Here is a 20,128-nt window from a genome sequence, read left to right on the forward strand (position 1 = left end):
TATGCGGCCAGGATCAAGCACTAAAGATTTAGGAACAATTCAAGGTCTAGGATGACGCCACTTGTCCTTTGAATCTTTGTGGATTTGGAAGCAAATTTCAAGAGAAGGGAAACGTCCAAATTGGTTGCCTTTGTTGAGAATGGCAACAGCTTGGATGGATTAGATTGCTTGTAATCTTCAGGATATCGAAAGAAAGGACGAGATGAGATCTCCAAATATTCTAGAATCTTTGTAAAAGATACGGAATGAGATTGGGTGGTTGAGATCAATTGTGATCTTTAGGGGATCGAAAGAATGGACGAGATGATGCCTCCAAATCTCCTAGAATCTTTGTAGAAGATTTTTCAAATATTTTGAATGTGAAAATTGAAAAACGCAGTTTTCAGGAGATTTTGAAGTCCGATTTCGATAATTCTTTCGCCGTTGCAATCGTTGATTTTTCCTCTTTCATTTAAGCCTAATATTGCCATAGAAATACTATTTTCAGAATTTTCGACCAATGCGAGTCCCCGATCTCCGTCGGTAGATCGTTTTTCCAAAGATCGAGCAAATCGGTGGTCCAAACGAACCAACTGATTCGATCAACTTTGGGCCAACGGTTAAAACTATTAAACCATGATATCGACAATAGTTGAGACATTATAAAGTTTTGATATCGATGATTAAATAGGATGATTTCGACGGATCTTGCTTATCCCTCCTTGATCCGTAACTTTTCACTGGGTTTTTGCTTAATTAAGGTGACTCGGTATTTAATCCGAACTTGAGATGAACCTTGATTGATATTACTTTGACTAAATGATCTCAAATTCTTGGTAAAGAAAGACACCCAGGTCAAGATGTGCCCTCGATCTGTAAATCGGGTCTCGGAATAGAATAAGGGCCCGGGCTGTGTAGTGACCCTAGTTATTTTGTCCCGATTGATGATCCGTAAAGTCAGATTGAGATATTAATGACCTAAAACATATAAATCCATGATAGAGGAACTCTTACATGAATTTAACATTCTAAAGTCACCAATCAGGGCATTTTTCCAATTTTTTGGAACTAATCATCTTACTAGGTGCATCTCTTTATCATTCTGGTTTTCAGGGAATGTGATGATGCATATTTTACCAGTGAAATTCCACGGATCAACATATTAGGTTATTGTTGGTTAAAGTGTAGCAAAATGAGGGTGTTTACACTAACCAATCTAGATATTTAATTTCTTGAATGAAATCTGCACGCAAGAGTTTTTCGACTTCTTCTCTAATGGCCATTTGCCGCTCTGGTGCGAAGTGTCTCCGCTTCTGCTTGATTGGCTTGCAGGTCGAATCGACATTTAGTCAGTGTACACTTGCTTCAGGGTCGATCCCTGTCATGTCAGCAGGTGTCCACTCGAACACATCCGTGTTGCCTCTCAGGAACTTAACGAGTTCTTGCCAGAGTCCGTCCTCCAGCAAAAACCCTACTTGAACTGTTTTTTCTTCGCAACCTTCGTACAACTGTACTTTCACAAGATCTTCTATTGCTTCATTTACGGTTATTTGCGCTTCATCTCGAAGATCAAGAAGCTCAATTGGCAACGTTTCAGATACCCTCTTTCCCTTGAGAGCTGTGGCGTAACACTCTCTGGACTGTCCCCGGTTCCCTCTGATTTCTCCTACTCCCTGTGGGGTTATGAACTTCATTTCTTGATGGTAAGCTGAGGCCACCGCCCGGAGTAGGTTTTGACCTTGTCTTCCTAGGATGGCGTTGTAGGCCAAGGTGGCCTTTACCACCAAGAAGTTTACCATAGCTGTAGCCTGGTGAGGTGTGTTCCCCACGAGCACTGGAAGTTCTATGGAGCCCTCAACCTTCATTATTTCTCCAGAGAACCCATACAGATCAGAATTCGCTGGTTTTCTCCGATTAACATTTGCTTGAAGGAGTGGTAATATAAAATGTCAGCTGAGCTTACGTTATCTACCAGGATCTTTTTTACTTCCCAATTTGCCATCATCATGGTTATGACTAGAGCGTCGTCATGTGGTGGGATCGCATTGTCTAGATCTGCATCGGAGAAGGAAATGACATTTTCATCTTTTTTTTGTTGGAAACATGTACTGAATTAATCTGTCTGGCGTAAGCTTTGCGGGCTGCAGACGACGTTCCTCCCGCGATTGGTCCTCTGAGGATCGTATTTATGATGCCGACAGGCTGGAAATGCTGCTCTTCCCTTTGGGGGCTCCTTTGTGAGGATGACTTGTTTTGATCCTTTGGGGTTGGGGATGGTCTGGGGCTGCTCCGATTCTCAGGACTGGGAGCTCGCGACCCCCTTCCCTGGTGCTCTTCTCCTTACATAGTTCTTGAGATGTCCTCTCCTGATCAGGAGTTCAAATTCTTCTTTTAGGTGTCTACATTCATCTGTGTCATGTCCGTGATCCTTGTGATACCGACAATATTTTGATTTATCTCTTTTGTTTCCTTTAGTCTGCATTTTCGCTGGCCACCTAAAGAAGTCTTCCTCTTGGTTGGCTGCTATAACGACCCACCCGGCTTCCATTGCCTGAGGTCGCTACCAAAAACTACAGAATTTTTTTTAAAACCACAACAAAATAAATAGCGGAAGCGATAAATGAAACTTAATGAATTAAACCACCCATAAATGTCATTCTCATCAACCAAAATAATAACCATTTCTCAAATTATAAATCCACTATCCTAATTAATCAAATCCAACCATAACACTGAAAAACCAACTAACTAAAGAAACTAAAGTCCATTAAAGACGACTCTTGGTAATGACATCAAGTCACACCATACTTCCTACACCGCACATTCCCCATCCTGCATTGGTCTCATCAAATATTTTCATTGGCGAATGCTCATTCCTCGGTACCTACATTCCCTGTAGGGTAAGTGGGTTAAAAGCAAATATTGAAAAGGCTCAAAGACTAAATCTTAACAATTATCATGATATTTACAATCAGATCTCTACACAAGAAATAGTAGTTTGATAAGTCAAATTTTGAAGTAATTGGAACACAATTTAAATTTATTAAAAATGCAGTGCATGAAAATATTGATCTCCTTTCTCCCCAATGATCATGCGGCAAACCTTATCGATTTTCTTCTTATATTCAGCGGTGGCTTTTAGCCTGGCCGGTGATAATTGACTACCAAGGACCCTCCTTTCCCTATTGAAACGTGATCCACTTTAGGATTCCTATCGGTTCACCACATGGGTTCCTCCCATTGCATCGCCTACCAGCTGTTGTACGCTCTCGGACTGGTCGGCTTTTGGCTTTTCGCTCAAGGTTGGATCTAAAGGTTCTTCTTAGTCCTCCCTCCCATCTACCAAATCCTAAGTATGATAAGACTCTTTTGATAACCATGCATATCTACCTTTTAACTTAAATCTTTTCTTTTTTACAAATCTCCTAAATGAAATCTACTCATAAGAATTTATGATTCAACCTATAACAGAGTTCGTAACACAATTTCTATTTAAAACAAGTCCTTCATAAATCATACAAAAATCTTATAAAAACAATTATCTAAATTCAAGAAAATTTGAGTAGCCTTAGTGATTGCGTCACCCAATACTTGCCTTGATTTTTCTGAGCTCGACAAATAGGGATCTCTAAGAAAGAAGCCGAAATATTCAACCTGGCAATAACATACATGAAGATTCATATAGCCTTTCCTAAAGTTCATTGTTCTCTCTTCTTTTAGTTTGTTTGCCTTCGTCAATTTCCTTAATGCGTTTTAAATTCTTTCTTTTCCAAATCTTTCTATAAATTCCTATCTACCATTTTTATTATCAAACTTTTATTTTAATTTAAAAGTTGACTTATTGTTTTTTTTGCAAAGTTTTTACTGCTGATCTTTTGTTACTTTTCTTAAATTTCAGCAAAGACAAAACTCTTATGTGTGGTTATAAAAATTCTCCTTTCTTTTTTTCCTTGCCAAGGATTAGAAAACTGTCTCATATTATTCTAATTTATGTTCTGCTGTCCCAAATTAAGTGTACCTAAAAATTTCAGCAAAAACAATTGATTTTGGTGCTGTTATCAAAATTGGGTTTGACAAAAATTTACTGATTTTCCTCTGTTTTCAGCATATTTAATTATTATCTCTTATATGTTTATAAAAACTTTAATAACTGATTTCGGATTTCCCCATATGGTCCAATATAATTTTTGTGCCATTATAAAAAAACACGAAAGTCACTGAATCTGAATTTAAAAATATGAATTCCATCACTTATTTAATGTATTATTCATTCCTAAAAATGCTTTTATTCTATTTCTTATTGTTTTCAAATAAAACGAAGATACTTGGTGCCGTTATAAAAAACATGATAATCATTAAATCAGTTCTTAAATATGATTTCCAGCAAGCATATTTATTTTCAAGTTGATTTCCATTAGATTTTTACCCTAATTCATTTAAATTTCAGATAGGACGAACCTATCTGGTGCGGTTATCAATTTTGTTTTTCAGCTCATATGGGCACGAAATTGAGTCCAGATTGAGATTTCTTATTCATATTATCTAAATCATAATTTTAGATCAATCCATAACCTATTCGAAATAGAAATTCACCCTTTTCAAACGAAAATATGTTTATTTGAAGGAAAACTAAAGATTGATTTATTTCAGTACTTACTTGGAGATGAAAATCGCGATGAATCACCGTTCCCCACTTCTTTTTCCCTTCTCTTCCTTTCCCCCTTTTTCTTTTTCTTCCTTCCCTCTTACTTTTCTTTTTCCTCCTGGAGTACTCTCTCTCTCTCTCTCTCTCTCTCTCTCTCTCTCTTTCTTTCTTTCTTTCTCTTTTTGTTCTCGTTGGACGCACCTCTCTCTCTCTCTCTCTCAAACGTGTGGAAAACTTGGGGGGAGAGTGGGACGTCCCACTATGTATATATATATATATATATATATATATATATATATATATATTTGTGGTGTGTTGTGTTTCCAATTATTTTGGGGCAACCTTTCCCAAATCACTTCCCTATTTGATTTTTAATTCTATTTTCGTATTTTTATTCCTAACTACGTATCTATTGAGAATAGCAAATTTACAAAACTCCAATTGCAAGGAGGAAAGTGGCCCATAAAAATTTAGTAGGAGATTTGGGGAAAGAAAACATGTTCACGTCCCTCCTTGGGAAGCGTGCACGCCCATACCATTGTGGGGATTTGGAAATCTCCACAATTTTAGCAACTTGGATATCTTTTCCTATTTTCTTTCTTTCTTTATTGATTAACTTCTAATCCTATGTGTTGTATATCTTTAACATATATAATCACACACTTTATTTATAGATATAAAATTATACCTATTTATAGTCGATTTGAGGGCCCACTATACACGCCCATAAGGGAAAGAAAATTATTTGCCGTACCCACTCCAAAAATTGGGGTGGGAGGCAATATTTTAGGGATTTGGAATTTCGATCCCAATTTTGGGGAGAAATAATGGGACACACCTATATTTTTGGAGGTTGAGATACGACTGTCTTTTTAGAGGCCTAAAAGTGGATTCTCAATTTAACTTTACAAGTCCAAAATACCCCTATACTAATACTTAATATAATACACTTATTTGGGTAATTTAGTCACACCCACTTTATTAAAATTTGGGGTGGAATTATCAAATTTTCAATTTACAAGACCCAATGAAAGGGTTGGTCGTTATAGCTGCTAATATTCGAGCTCTTGAGGTATTGACGGGGGTGTAATCCTCCTCTCTTCTTCGCGGACTACTCTCTCTTCTGGCCGGTTTATCTTCTCGCCACGATTTTTGTGTGGGCCGCTGTCCAACTCTTTCGTCTTCTGATGCTTTTCTTTTCTCTGCGACTCTGACACTATTCCCTGGTCTCAAAGCCGCTACGGTTTCTTCAACAGAGATGTATTTTTCTGCCCGGGCGATGAGATCGGCCAAGGAAGAGGGAGTTGTGCGCGCGACTGAACGTCTGAAGTCTTCGAAGTTTGCACCAGCGAGTAGCGCATTCATGGCCGCTGATGGGTCCAGGTTTACTACTTGCAATGCTTCTCTGTTGAACCGGCCCACAAATGCTTTCAATGATTCGCTTTCCTATTGCTTCAATGCTGTCAATGAGGCGGCCGTCTTTCGGGGTCGCCTGCTACTCATGAACTATTTTACAAGATTGTCTCCCAACTCCGCGAAGGAGTCGATGGAGTTGGGTTTCAGGCGAGCATACCAATCCCTCCCTGCCCCCACCAGAGTGGTAGGGAAAGCTCTACACAAGAAGCCGTCCGAAGCCTTGTGTAATAGCATCGTAGTTCTGAAAGTTTTGAGGTGGTCGATTGGATCGGAAGTTCAGTCATATTGAGGGATTGGGGGCATCTTGAACCCATGAGGAGTAGGGGCGCTAAGGATTCTTTCCGTGAAGGGAGGCTCACTGGGGAATGGCTTTCGATCAGACATTTTGTGTCCCCTGGCCAGCTCTTCAATGCGATGGTTGATCTCCTCAAATTTTCATTGTACGTGATCAGCTCTTTTGTCAATCATCTTATCTCTTCCGACTGTAATGTCCACCGTAGGGCTCGACGCAGAGTCTGATCTGCTGCTGGTGCTCTTCTTATGATGACGATGTTTTGCCTGGCTTGGGTGATCATTTCGGGATCATGTCTGTGGGCGGTCCGAGATTGGCTTTGAGGATGACAATGACGAGCCGAGGATGCTGGTATTCCTTCAGGGCGAAGTTCATGTCTTCCCGACGATCTGGGATGTTGTTCGTAATTTGTTGGTGCGCGCAACAACTCAGGGTTGGCTCCACCCTGCCGAACGGGTGGAGTTTTAGGGCAAATATGACGTTGAGGTGGAGGATGCTGAACTAAATTCCCGTACTGCTCGGCCAAGGTAGCCATTTATTGGACTAGCGCATGGTAACTATTCAATGGTAGGTGTTGCTGCTTGTGTGCCAGGTTCGGGAGGAATCGAGGGCTGCATTTCTATCGGAGGGGGAGGGATCACCACCTGAGAGGCAATGCGCGGAATGTGAGAGATGCTCCTAGATGTCGGATGTACAACTCGGTTTGATCCGGCTCGGCCGCTCTTCCTAACCACCATGTTCTTAGATCTGTGATGGCTTGGTAAGAGCTAAGGTGCACCTGCACGAGGTAGCAAACTGTCAAACGACCGACCTAGAGTGGTTACTCCAGGAAGGTCTTCCGATGCTTAAGTCAGTAAATGCAACAGATAAAGAAAGTTTCGTATGAATAGTAAATTTCGAGATTCAGACCCCTACCTTTGAGCCTCTGAAGTCTATTTATAGTTGGAGTCTGGGTATTAGATTACCTTTCTACCCTTAGACAGGTGTCAGCCTGTGATTGGGTGGACTTTACATTTATCTGCTGCCCCTGGATAGGTGTTGTCTAATGATTGGGAGGGATTTGCCTTTGAGGCTGCAATTTCCCAGTTACCTTTGATCAGGTGGTGTAACTACATATTTGCTTTGTTGCCACATGTTGGTATGCGATTGGAGGGTTATTTTTTGCCCCCATCACCAAGTGTTTGGTGAAATGTCCAAGAGAGGTGTGGTGCCTTGAAGTCATTCTTTTTGTTGCAAGTGGGGGAGTGTTGAAGCCCTCATGTAGTACCATGGATGGATTGTGTTGTTATCCTTGTCTTGTTGTTCTCATGTAGTTCCATGGATGGAGTGTGTTGTATCCTTGTCTTGTTGTTCCCTTATAGTTGTCTTGTTGTTCTCTTGTTTTCATGACTTTTCATGTTGTTCGCCTTTATGCCTTATCTCTTCATGTTGTCTTGATATTGTCCTCCTTGTCTTGTCATCTCCGGTCTTATCTAGTCTCACCCGAGGGGGGGAGTGTTGTTGTGTTCTCCATATGTTCTTCGCCATGTTTGTTGTTTCCTCTCCATGTTCTTGGCGTAGTTTTATGCATTAATTTCTGGCTTTACGCCTTATCCTTCTTTCCAGGCGATGATGTCCTCATTGTTTGTCGGCTCTCTTACAGGCGACGACTTTGTTTTCCCGTCGACCTCCCTTTTCTGGGCGATGGTTTCCCCATCGTTGGTTGGCTCTCTTACAAGCGACGGCTTTGTTTTCTTGTCGATCTATCTTTTTCTGGCAATGGTTTCCCCATCGTTTGTCGGCTCTCTTACAAGCGACGACTTCGTTTTTCCGTTGACCTCCCTTTTCCGGGTGATGGTTTCCCAATCGTTGGTCGGCTCTCGTACAGGCGACAACTTTGTTTTCCAGTCGACCACTCTTTTCAGGACGATGGTTTCCCCACGTTGGTCGGCTCTCTTACAGGCGACAACTTCATTTTCCCGTCGACTTCTCTTTTTCGGGCGATGGTTTCACCATCGTTGGTCGGCTCTTTTCAGACGGCAATGTTCATGCCGTCGACCTTGTCTGCAGACGATGGTGTCCTCATCGTTGATTGGTTATCTTCTTCTTCCTTTTCTTCTTCTCTTCATGCGACTATGTTCATGCCGTCAACCTTGTCTGCAGGCGATGGTTTCCCCATCGGTGGTTGATTATCATCTCCCACTTTTTCTTTCCTATCTTCAGGAGACAATGTTCATGCCGTCGTCCTTGTCTCCAGACAATGGTTTCCCATCGTTGGTTGGTTATCCTCTTTCTCTTCTTGTCCCTGTCGACAAAATATTCATGCCGTTGACCTTGTCTTCAAACAATGATTTTCCCATCGTTGGTTGGTTATCCTCTTTCTCTTCTTCTTGTCCTTGTCGACCTTGTCTTTGATGGTTTCCCCATCGGTGTGAAGGGAAACTTATTTCATCTTTGCGAAAAAAAAATTCCCCATAAAGAGAAATGCATTTTAGGAAAATGCATATCCCATCCATCCACAATAAATGATACGGGACTATAAAATTTGTAGGTTTTTATTTAAAAATGAGGATTATTTGCCAGATTTTTAGGAAAAGGTTGTTTCTTACTGTTTCCCATCCTCCCATTTCTTGTAAGAGCAGATCCTTTGCCACTTTCCCATCCCAGGAACCATTTCCGTGTATCTGTTGTTTTGTTGGCCATACTGAATTACTTGTGTTTGTTGTTTCATAGCGCCAGTTACTAAGTTTTAACAGTGCGATTTTTTTATCTCGAAGGGCAAACAGGAACCCATAAGATTATTTCACATCAGCTATATTCAATTTCATTGACTTCAATATCTGACACATCAAAAAAAGCGTGGACTATACCATCCTTTGGGGTTGAACCTCTAGCTCTATGGTAAAGGCTTTGGCTTTCGAACATGAGGTCGGAGGTTAGATCCCTGCTTACCGAACAAAAAAAAAAGACTATACCATCCTTGAATATGTTGATGATTTTGATTTTGCTTCTGCTAAGGCATTCATGGAATCTTTGTAGCTGATTAGATTGCATTCTGTGCTGATTATGTTAGTTTCTAGTTTCTTATGTGAAGTGTTTTCCAGCATTCTAGCAGTTAATCTTTGAGAAGTCACTAGTTCTTTGAGCACAATTTAACATGTTTTATGTGGACAGGATCTCTAAAATACTGGTTTGAGCGAAACAAAGTAGACTTTCTGGTTTCTAATTCAGCTGCATGGAATGACGACTCTGTGTCTGCTGCTCTTGATTGTGCTGCATTTTGGGTCAATGGATTGCCTTTTGTTCAGTCTTTAAGTGGTTATTGGAAATTTTTCTTGGCTACAAGCCCTACAAATGTTCCTATCAACTTTTGTGACATTGATTTCGAGGATTCTACTTGGGAAACTTTGCCAGGCATGTATAGTTCAGCTTTCTTCTATAGGCCTAAAAGAATGCCTTGCATGTGCTTCAACTATTGGTTTTCCATTTCCATAGTTTCTTGCTTCAAATTTTACTTTAAGGCCCTGTTTGTTTTAGATTGTGACAACCGATTGTGAGCCCAAGGTTTGGGGTCACAATCGGTTGTCACAATCTAAAACAAACATGGGCTAAGTCTGATTGCTACTTTTTGTGTAACTTTCTCATATTATTATATGTTGCACTAGTGAAGGATGGAAATGATAAATACGATAGCTTCTCTCGAAGTAAAATGTTGTAGGAACTTAAATGACTGCAATTATATGAAGCACATTCCAGAAAGTAGCTCTCCTGATGCAAACTATTATTCTTTGTCTGGGTAACTGAATCTTTAAACAAATATCAGAAATAAAAAACCAGTATATCCTTAGGAAATATTTTTCCGAACTAGGACAGGCTTAATATTTTCTAAAGGAATATATTGCATTATGTTATTTGCTTAATGCTTTCTAAAGGATTTATTAGATTATGTTATTTTTTCTTAATTTTGTTGAGTATGCAATCTCTTTGTATAGATTCCATGTTGATTTTCTGGACGGGGATTTAGAAACTTAAATATTTCAGTGCCAGCAATGTGTGGATCAAGGGGATTCTCTCATTACTATTTTTTGCCTGAAAGAAGAGTTATCCTTGGAAATTGAGACATAAGAAAGTGCCTAGAGGAGTTGCAGATAAATTTCATTCAAATGTATCGTGATTCAAACTCTAGGGCTGACATTTTAGCAAACTATGGGAAATTGTGTACATGCTTAATGATGTGCGATGAGATGCTCATCTAGTTGGAATCATGTCCCAGTTTCCCCATTTTGCCTTTTTGGGTATTATGCTTTGTTTCTATTAATAAAATACCTATTTGAAAAAAAAAATATTTTGGCTTTCTCTATATGATCTTATTTCCTCTTCCAACTGTATCCTGTAAACTTTTATTTTGTTTATTTTCTCGTAATATTGAAGTGATGCCGCTTTTTGGTGGAAATAAATCTCATGCTCCTTATTGAGAGCATGATTTTAAATTTCCACAGAAACCGACATGGAATAACCGTCGTGGAAATCAATCTTAATCATACAATCCATGGATGTTTCAATACCATGTTGTCCATTCTAAACCTTCAAAAATCGGACGGTTAAGAGCATCCTACAGAGCAGATTTGTTAGGCATACCCCATCTATGTCGGGGCTGTCCAATACATGAGCATTATAAAATGATCTTAATCCTCCAATCCACGGACGTTTCAATACCATGTTGTCCATTCTAAACCTCCACAAATCGGATGATTAGGATAATACTATGGAGAAGATTTTCTCAGCATACCCTATTAATTTCAGGGCCCAACAGGTGAATGGTTTGGATCACCCAAATAGCGCGGCCTATGTAATACCACCTTGGGAAAATTGTCAAAAATGCCAAAATGGCCCTAATTCAAGGGAAATTACAAAAATACTCCTACATCAAGTAAAAAAAGACCAGAATACCCTCGGGACTAGGAAAATGGTCAAAATACCACCAAATCAGGTAAAGTTTTACCAGAATACCCTCGGGTCAAGGAAAATGATCAAAATACCACAAAATCAAGTATAAAGAGACTGGAATACCTTTGGGTCAAGGAAAATGGAAAATAACTAAAATACCCTTATCAAGATCAAGTTTTGCAAGCCTCAGAACCCTTCCACTTATAAGACTTGAGGGGGCATTTGTTGGATTCGAAATTTTGCAAAAAGGGGATAATAGTAAAATCCCTTAGTAAAATATGAAGAGAAAAGGGGAGGTTACGCATCTTGTTGCGGTTATGCATCATGTTATTCCCTAAAGTAATAAAAAGCTAAACATAATTTAAAGTACTTTATTGAAAAAGAAAACAAAAAAGGGAGCCCACACTAAGGGAAACGAAATCCCTAAATTATTTGGAACAAAATAGCTCTCGCGAAGGAAGAAATGAGTCATCATTTTTTCACAAAAGAGGAAGTTCGTAACTCTCCACAAAAGGGGAAGCGGAGATCATGAAGTTGATAAGTAAGGGGTGAGGTGACAGTTGCCAACCACTTAAAGAGAGTTCTATAAATAGAGGGAAGATCCTTTAGAAAAGGGATCGGATCTTTTGGAGCGAAAAAGCTATATGAGACGAGAAAAGAAGAAGAGAGAAATGTGGAAAAAGATTTCTGGCACTAACAGTTCTCTTTCTTTTCTCTCTTTCTTTTTTTGCATACTTCTTCTGAAAGGTTCCAGAAAGGAGATGAGTAAGAAGACCTTTCTCCTTCGGAAGACAGGAGAAAATCCCTTTAGAATCTCTTCCATAGACTCTCTAAAGGTCCCTTTAGGATCTGTTTCCAGAGACTCCCTAAAGGGAGAAGACCTTTCTCCTCGAAGAGAAAGATGATAAAGATGAAAGTTCCCCAAAAGGATGACGAAAGAAAATCCCTTTAGAATCTCTTTCCAGAGACTCTCTAAAGGTCCATTTAGGATCTTTTCGCAGAGACTCCCTAAAGGGAGAAGACCTTTCTCCTCTAGGAGAAAGATGATAAAAGATGAAAGGTTCCCCAAAAGTAAGACGAAATAAAATCCCTTTAGAATCTCTTTCCAGAGACTCTCTAAAGGTCCTCTCAGGATCTCTTCCTAGAGGCCCCCTAAAGGGAGAAGACCTTTCTCCTCTAAGAGAAAGAGAGAAAGATGATAAAGATAAAGAAAGTTTCCTCCAGGGCAAAGAAATTCTATTCAAAAGGATCTGTTCACAAAAATCAGATCTCTTTCTGGAGGGTAATTAACCAAAAGTTGTATTTAGATAGGAAACCTCTTGATGGATAATCAGAGGTATTTTCTTTCTTCAAGAAATGTAATCAACGGCCAATAGAGCCGGAAGTGTACGATCCCTACCCAAATTAATAAAACTCTTCTCGCAAGAGGGAAATTTAATCTCAATACATCTTATGTGTGTGATTTCCCTTTTCATGCACTTGAAATTTGTTACGAACAAATACATTATAAAAGCATTTCTATACTGTACATAGAAGGGAAAACTTGATTTGTAAGCCCTTGGGTTATTTAAAACCTCATAGATGTATGCAGCCTTACCGCAACGGTAAGGTTGCTCCATTGTGACCTGGTGGTCACGGGTTCGAGTTACGGAAATTGCCCCTCTGCATAGCAGAAGTGAGGCTGCGTACATCTATCCCTCCCCAGACCCCGCAATGGCAGGAGCCTCGTGCACTGGGCCGCACTTTTTAGTTCTAAGCTTCTTTAAGTATATTAAATACTTTATATATCAAAAGGAGGTTATTTAAGAGCTAATAAATGTAATAGATGTCTACTACTTTATATGAGAAATAATTAAATTAAAGGGAATATGTATACTGCTTATATGATACTATGATGTGATTTAAATTTATACAAATAAAAAATGATAAATGAAAGGTGGTCCCACTATGATCAATTAGATGTTTCTTAGGCCCTACAAAGAAAAGCTAAATTTTTTACCTTGGTAAATATTGATCTTACTGATGGTGCTTCCTTGGGGCTAAGACCATGCAAGACACCTCATTGGCCCCACACATGTATGCTACGTGAGACTGAAGGTCTAAGTAGTTGGCCCCATAAAAAAAATTAGCCATAAAGCACATATTTTTTTGCACAAATAACGTCTACACATAGCACATGCTATTTTTTGAGTAAATAATAAGTACACGAGATAGTGAAAGAAATTTCCTGTTGAATCCCTGAATGAATTCCTTCACGTTGGAATAAGATCGTTTTTAAAATTCTTGCTGAGGGTAATAGGATAATTAAGGAGGAGGTCACACTTCTTGATCGAAAAAAGGAGGTAACTCCATTGTCTGAGGGGGATAACATGATTAAGGAAGTCCTAAATAATGAGTGGGTAAGGCTTATTTACTAAGATGTATTTCTCTTGAGATAGAGCTCTTGGTCCTTGTGGCTGACTATTACTGGCGTCCGTAATTCAGATTACTTTCATTGCACAACCACCTCTAGAGGCAGAAGAAAATTAGTAAATTTATGACCAGAAGAATTTGTAGCTGTTACAGCGTAAAAGATTAAATAACACCATCTCCAAATGCTTAACTTAAGCTCTTAAGCTTCTGGATTGATTGGTTGTTTCACATGGTATCAGACCGAAGGTCCTGGGTTCAAAACTCCTTGATATATTAAAAATCCACATTTAATGGCTAACCCAAAAGAGGGGCCACACGTGAGGGGGAGTGTTACAGTATAAAAGATCAAATAACACCATCTCCAACAGCTTAAGCTTTTGGAGTGATTGGTTTCACAGAAGCTAAGGCGGGGATGTACTCGGAATTAGTTAATTATTATTTTAAGATGTTGCAATCAAACTGGGGAATCAAGTCTTGTATCTTTGGTGATCTTCCTCAAATCTTTGAGGCTGTTTGTTTTAATGAATCTCGTTTCTTCAAGGACGAGGACCGTAGAGCTATTTTAAGCCTAGAGAGAGAGAGAGAGAGAGAGAGAGAGAGAGAGAGAGAGAGGCTCGGGCATGGCAGCTGTTTCTATTTCCATCCAAGAAATAAGTGTAAAAACACCTTTTCTCCACAAGGAAAAAAACACTTTTCATTGAATATTTAACTGTAAAAAAACAAGCTCTCCATTTCATTGAATTCGTCTCCCTCTAAATAGGTGCTAATGTTCTTACAAATAGTAACTGATAATATAATTAAACTTTGGACGTCCCATGCTCCCATGCTTGCTAAGGAAATAACATAGATTTTGGAAATGTGGTGACCTTTCAAAACCTATAAATAGCAACTGAAATAAAAGAGGTAAAAACTACTTACCACTCTAAATGAAACAAACAACTTACTAACTAAAGAAATGAAGCTTCCTATTGGCTAAAAATCACAAAGGAAATTTCCTAAGATGGGCAAGTATTCTAAGCTACAAAGCTGAAGGCAAACTTCCCAAGCATCTCACGGTTTGAACATAGCAATCATCAAAATAGAAATGGTGCCTTACTTTGGTAGGTTTTTAATGACAACATTCTAATCTAAGAAATCCCAAATTATAATTTTTCCAAAAAAAGGAACTCAAAACCCAGAATTAGAAAGGGGTTTCTAAATCTGGAAAGTTACCAAATTTGGAACTTGCCCTAAATAGAAATTACCGACCTGAGGAATTTCAACGGCCCGATCGTGGATTTGAACTTTTCAGTCATCGATCTGCCTGGGCTGACGAGATGCTTCTCAATCAGACTCCCCTTCTTGAAAAAAAACTCCACCATGAGTTCAAATTCAGATTTTGCGTAAAAGATAGTGGAGGTACTTCTCGCGCCTACCTCGAATTGAAGTCCTTTCCAACGAATTAGATACTTCCATCTTGCTATTAATCTGACACTATTTGGTGGGCGTTGGAACTTGATTCGGCTAGAAAACGTGCTCTCGAAAGTTTTTAATGCGATCTGATGAATGTGGTGAACGGGTTCTATTTTTGTTGCTTTACTTCCAAGGATTTGACTGCTTTGTTCATATATTTGATACTTAAATTTTGGGTTGCGGAGGATTTTAAGGACCTTAGTCCCATCAGTCTCATTGGAAGCATGTACAAAATTATATCCAAGGTTCTATCATTAATACATATGCATGTTATGCCTCTATTGGTTGCTTCTAATCAAAGTGACTTCATATCTAGTCGGCAAATTTTTGGCGGGATAGTGGTTGCAAATGAAGTCATTGATTCAACTAGTAGTTGCTCTCAAGGACTACTCTTTAAGCTCGACCTTGAGGAAGCTTATGGTAGGCTTGGATTTCCGTTTCTCTTGTGGACATTGTGGAAGATTGCTATCGATCTTAAGTGGGGAAAGTGGATAGAGGTGTATCTCGACAGTCCATTTTTCCATCCTCGTTAATGGTTGTCGGAGTATATACAAAATTCTTAGGTAAGAATATAGTCTTTACAAAACATACTGATTTGACACTTCTAGCAACCGTGTGGGTCCTTTGGAGAGAAATGAATGATAGAGTTTTTGAAGGTGTCGCAAAGTCGCTTTCTTTTTTATTCATCGAAGTTATAGCCGTCACCATAGCTTGGGCAAAATCACTCCTATTATTCCGTTTTGTATCGGCCTTTGCCTTGTGGGAGGATTGGATGGAGATTTGCTTCAGTGTGAGCGTAGGCCCTTTGTTGTGCAACAATGGCAGGCACCTCCACTTGGGGTGTTGAAACTAAACTTCGATGGCTCCAACATGGGAAATCCTGGGCCGTCGGCCATAGGAGGCGTTCTAAGGGATTCAAGCGGCGAAGTTATGTGGGCATATTCAGGGCCTATTGGGATAGCAGATGCGAGTGGTGCAGAGGTTTGAGCCGCTCATAGGGGATTAGTCGTTTGGTGAGGGATTGCATGGACCGTGTGATTGTGGAGGGGGACTCCTTCAATGTCATTCGTTGGTTTATCAGCCCCCTTCCTCACTGGAGATTCACTAAGTTTTTTTCGATGAGATCGGTGATAGATTCACTAAGTTCCTCTTTATCATTCATGCATGTTAGAAGATCAGCCAATGGGATTGCGGAGAGATTAGCTAGGGAAGGAGTAGATAAACCGGGTTTGGAGCTATTTGATTTCCTTCCTTCATAATTGGGCCTTCTATTTGTATTTGGTCTTTTGCTCTTTATTCCGCTTTTATTTGTATTCTTTGGGTGGACTTTCTCAGTCGCCCCATTTCTCTTGAATAAAATCTGCTTCCATTAAAAAAAAACATACTGATTTGACTAAAATTCCGGTATATTCTAACAGAATATGATAATCGCTCTTTGGATAACCAAGTTTGTTATTTTAACCTAGTTGACTTCTTCTCTTGTCCCAATAAGCTTTTGTAGCCCCAATATTTGACATTTATAGATGAATACTTCATATAGATTTTCCTTTCTCTTGGATTTTTTAAAATATTTTTTTGGTTTATGTAATTATGGAGATATGCCCGTTCCTGAACTACTCTAAATGCTTATTATTTCTTGATGCAGTTCCTTCAAATTGGCAGTTGCATGGGTTTGATCGACCCATTTATACCAATGTTCTGTATCCGTTTGGTCTTAATCCACCATATGTTTCTGATGAGAACCCCACTGGCTGTTACAGGAAATACTTCTGCACTCCAAAAGAATGGAATGGTATGATCAGTATAGATTTATTTGTAACTTTCCATTACTTGATTAATAAATGTTGCTGAGTTTCATTTTCCCCTTTCTATTTTCTTACAATTCTTCCTAGAATAAATATTTTTTTCAGTTGTTACAGTTTTTTATCAGTCCTTCACAAATTGGCTCCGAATGTGGTGATACTGATGATATAATATTTTGTTACAAGTACTTAATTACCATATCATCCTCTGGTCCACCGTACTATTAATTTTTATTCTGCTGCTGCTGCTTCTGTATTGCCCCATGATATTTGGTTCAGATTTTATTACAGCCAAAAGTTTGTGAGTTTTGTAAAATTGCTTTTTTTGTATTTCTTTCCTGACATTAAGGTAAATATTTAAGGCACTAAAGATCCAAGGATCATGAAAGCAATAGTGAGAAAAACAAATAAAGCAGGAAAAAAATTGGCGACCACAGGTGCATATATTGGTAGTGTCAGCATGGTGTTATCACTGTCTAGTTTTTTTTTTTTTTTATCCCCCGAATAGCTTTGTCACTGCCTAGTTGGTGTCAGCAGCGGGGTTCGCCCACTTCAGAAAATGCACCCTTTGTGGTTTTTGTATGAGATGTATCATGGTAAATTTGCAGTGACTTTTAGTTTTTGATGGATTTTGAAAAGTGAATGTTTAGGGAAGTATATGGACTGAGAATGCAGGGTTTGGAATTTTTCCATGTTGGAAAAACTCAACAAAGAAATTAGGTAGACTTGAGTATAACTATATAATTTTGTGAAGTTAATTTTGGAGTTTCAAAAAGTTCTAAAATTTGTAAATGCTTTAAAATTTAGATTTGAGTTGCTAAAAGTTGGAAATTGTTTCGTTTTGGATACACCTAACGGATAAGAGTAGTCTAGGGTAATAAATTAGTATTTTGATTATGTTTCTAGAGATTTGTGACTGCCGTATATAATTGCTTAGAATTCAATGATATAGTTTACTATTGACATTTCTTTTTTCAGTTCTTTTTTCTGCACGAATCTCTGGGACTTCCAGATCTTCCATGAGCCGTTTCATTCTTTCTCTAGCATCAACTATAACTTGAGTGGTATTTGCTTTGGATTGGATAAACCATACAGCAACAGGGTTTCTTCGGAATAATTGATTGTCTCCAGCGGATTCTTCAACAAGTGTTTCAGGGACTAAAAAATCTAGCTCTTGTTGTGGATTTAAAGAAAGAAGGGAATGCAAAGAACAAGAGAAGTCTACTATACGAAGAGGTCACAGAGGAAATCCTCATAAATTTTGTGCCTCCTGTTCAAATTCATGTCAATCTAGGTGTCGAGGATCAACTTTTCCATGTTCTTGAGAGTAGTTAGGACTTGGGATTAGATGTCGAATTATCCAAGTTCCAGAGTTGGATGCATGTGGAGGGCTTCATAGATTGGATCTCCAAGGTGGAAGAGGTGCTCAAGTACAAGAAGATGGTTGACGATAAATAGGTGAAACTTTTTGTTGCCAAGTTGACCTACTATGCTTTGACTTGGGTTGCAGTGGTAGTTGCCTCAACGTGAATTGACTCTAACATTCCCAATTTGCCAAGCACTTCATTTTGCTTGGGACTGAAGGTAGAGGAGCTTCAAAACTTCAATGACCTTTTCTCAATGCACATATTAAACTTCATTACGCAAGTAGCAAAGCAAGCTAAGTTTGCCAACAACAATGATAATGGCTATGCCCGATAATAGTGGGGCTAGTACCCAATGGTATGATTTGGAAGGACAATATATTGTGTGAAGAAGTCCTGATGGATGTTTTTTGTACATTGTTTGATCGAACTTGCCAGTATGCTTGGGATTCTTTTCACTTGGGAGAAAGAGGCATTATAATTTTAGTAGTCAGGGAGAGAAAATTATGCCTTCTCCATTACAGAAGAGCCTTCAGTGAAATCTCAAAAGGTGGAGGCTTTGAATCTTCTAGACATTGTAAAATTTGTAGAAGCCAACAAAAGCAAGAGGTTGATTGCATTGATCAATGGAGAATAAGTACCATCTGATTGAATTCTTGAGAAGTGTACTAGGACTTGACATTGAGAAGTTGCCCGATGGAATCTTATCAATGTGCAACATACAATGTCACATCTACTTTATGCATGAATTTTGTCTTCCAAGGATAGGATGAGATTGAAAGAGCATTGATACCTCCAAGAATCCAACACCAAGTGGAATGACCCAGATTTTTTTACTCAATTTTTTTTAGATATCCAAAAGTTTAAATCGCTACCACAAGATAAAAGACAAAAAGTAACTGACATATATTCAAAAACTCAAATAAAATTGATTTAGAATCAAGTCCATTCCTTTAAAATTAAAACTCTATCTAATTGTTTTAAGGACATCAAATAATGAAATACAGGTGTGACAACCCAAGAGGGGGGGCTGAATGGGTCAATTAAAAATTTTTAGGCCTAATTAAATGGATTATTAAAACTAATTTACTAATTAAGCACTTATTAATCTAACCCTTGCTCAAATATTCAAGATAATGAAATTTAGGGTTTAGATATTACTTTAAGCTGATTTACCCTAACCCTTGTTTTAATAAAACATAAATACAAGAAAGGGTAGAGTTTACCAATCACCACAAAGTGCAAAGGGAAGGAGGAGAGAAAGCATCCACAAGGCACAAGATTTATAGTGGTTCGGTCTATCACAAGACCTACTCCACTCTTCCAAGTTTACCTCCTTGGGGCGCTCCACTAAAATAATCAGATTTTTCAAAGGGCGAATCTCGAAGCCGTACACCCGACTCCTCCAACTCCAAAGGGAACAAACCCTTTCTGCACGAAGCCTTGATGAGGGATCACATCCTCTTACAATGTCTTCTCCTTTCTTAACGGGCCGAAGAGTAGACCCTCACAACGTCTTCACCTTTGTTACCAGGCCGAAGAGAAGACCCTCAAATATAATGAAGAAAATAAAAGAAAAACTCTCTTGCCTCTTAGGTAGGCAGATTACAAGCATGTAGCTCACAAAACTTTCCAAAGATAGAAAATGTAAGAAGCTTAGTGGAGATCCTCTTGATAAAATGTGCAAATGCAAGTTCAAAGAGGTTTAGCTTTTGATACAAGGTTTTAGCTCAAGGAAAATGGGTTTTAATCTTTCTCAAATGTTCAAAAGCTTGTAGAGATAGGTTTTAATGATGTCTATATAGTGTATTTGAAAATATGACCGTTTGGGGGAAAACTG

The 20,128-nt window shown here is 38.8% G+C and overlaps 1 protein-coding gene across 2 annotated transcripts in view; it reads left to right on the top strand.

The window, feature by feature from the left end:
• Positions 1-20,128, top strand: part of LOC143852591 (glycoside hydrolase family 2 protein) — an 84,939-nt gene that overhangs the window by 35,193 nt on the left and 29,618 nt on the right. For both annotated transcript variants that reach the window (XM_077362044.1, XM_077362043.1), the window contains exons 3-4: positions 9,486-9,725; positions 16,768-16,914. In XM_077362044.1, the coding sequence (XP_077218159.1) occupies positions 9,486-9,725; positions 16,768-16,914 (387 nt within the window). The remainder of the gene's footprint in view (positions 1-9,485; positions 9,726-16,767; positions 16,915-20,128) is intronic.

The sequence above is a fragment of the Tasmannia lanceolata genome, unplaced genomic scaffold (genome assembly GCF_043159265.1).
Source record: "Tasmannia lanceolata isolate RefF3 unplaced genomic scaffold, GAP_Taslan_0.1 ptg000019l, whole genome shotgun sequence".
NCBI classification, from domain to species: domain Eukaryota; kingdom Viridiplantae; phylum Streptophyta; class Magnoliopsida; order Canellales; family Winteraceae; genus Tasmannia; species Tasmannia lanceolata.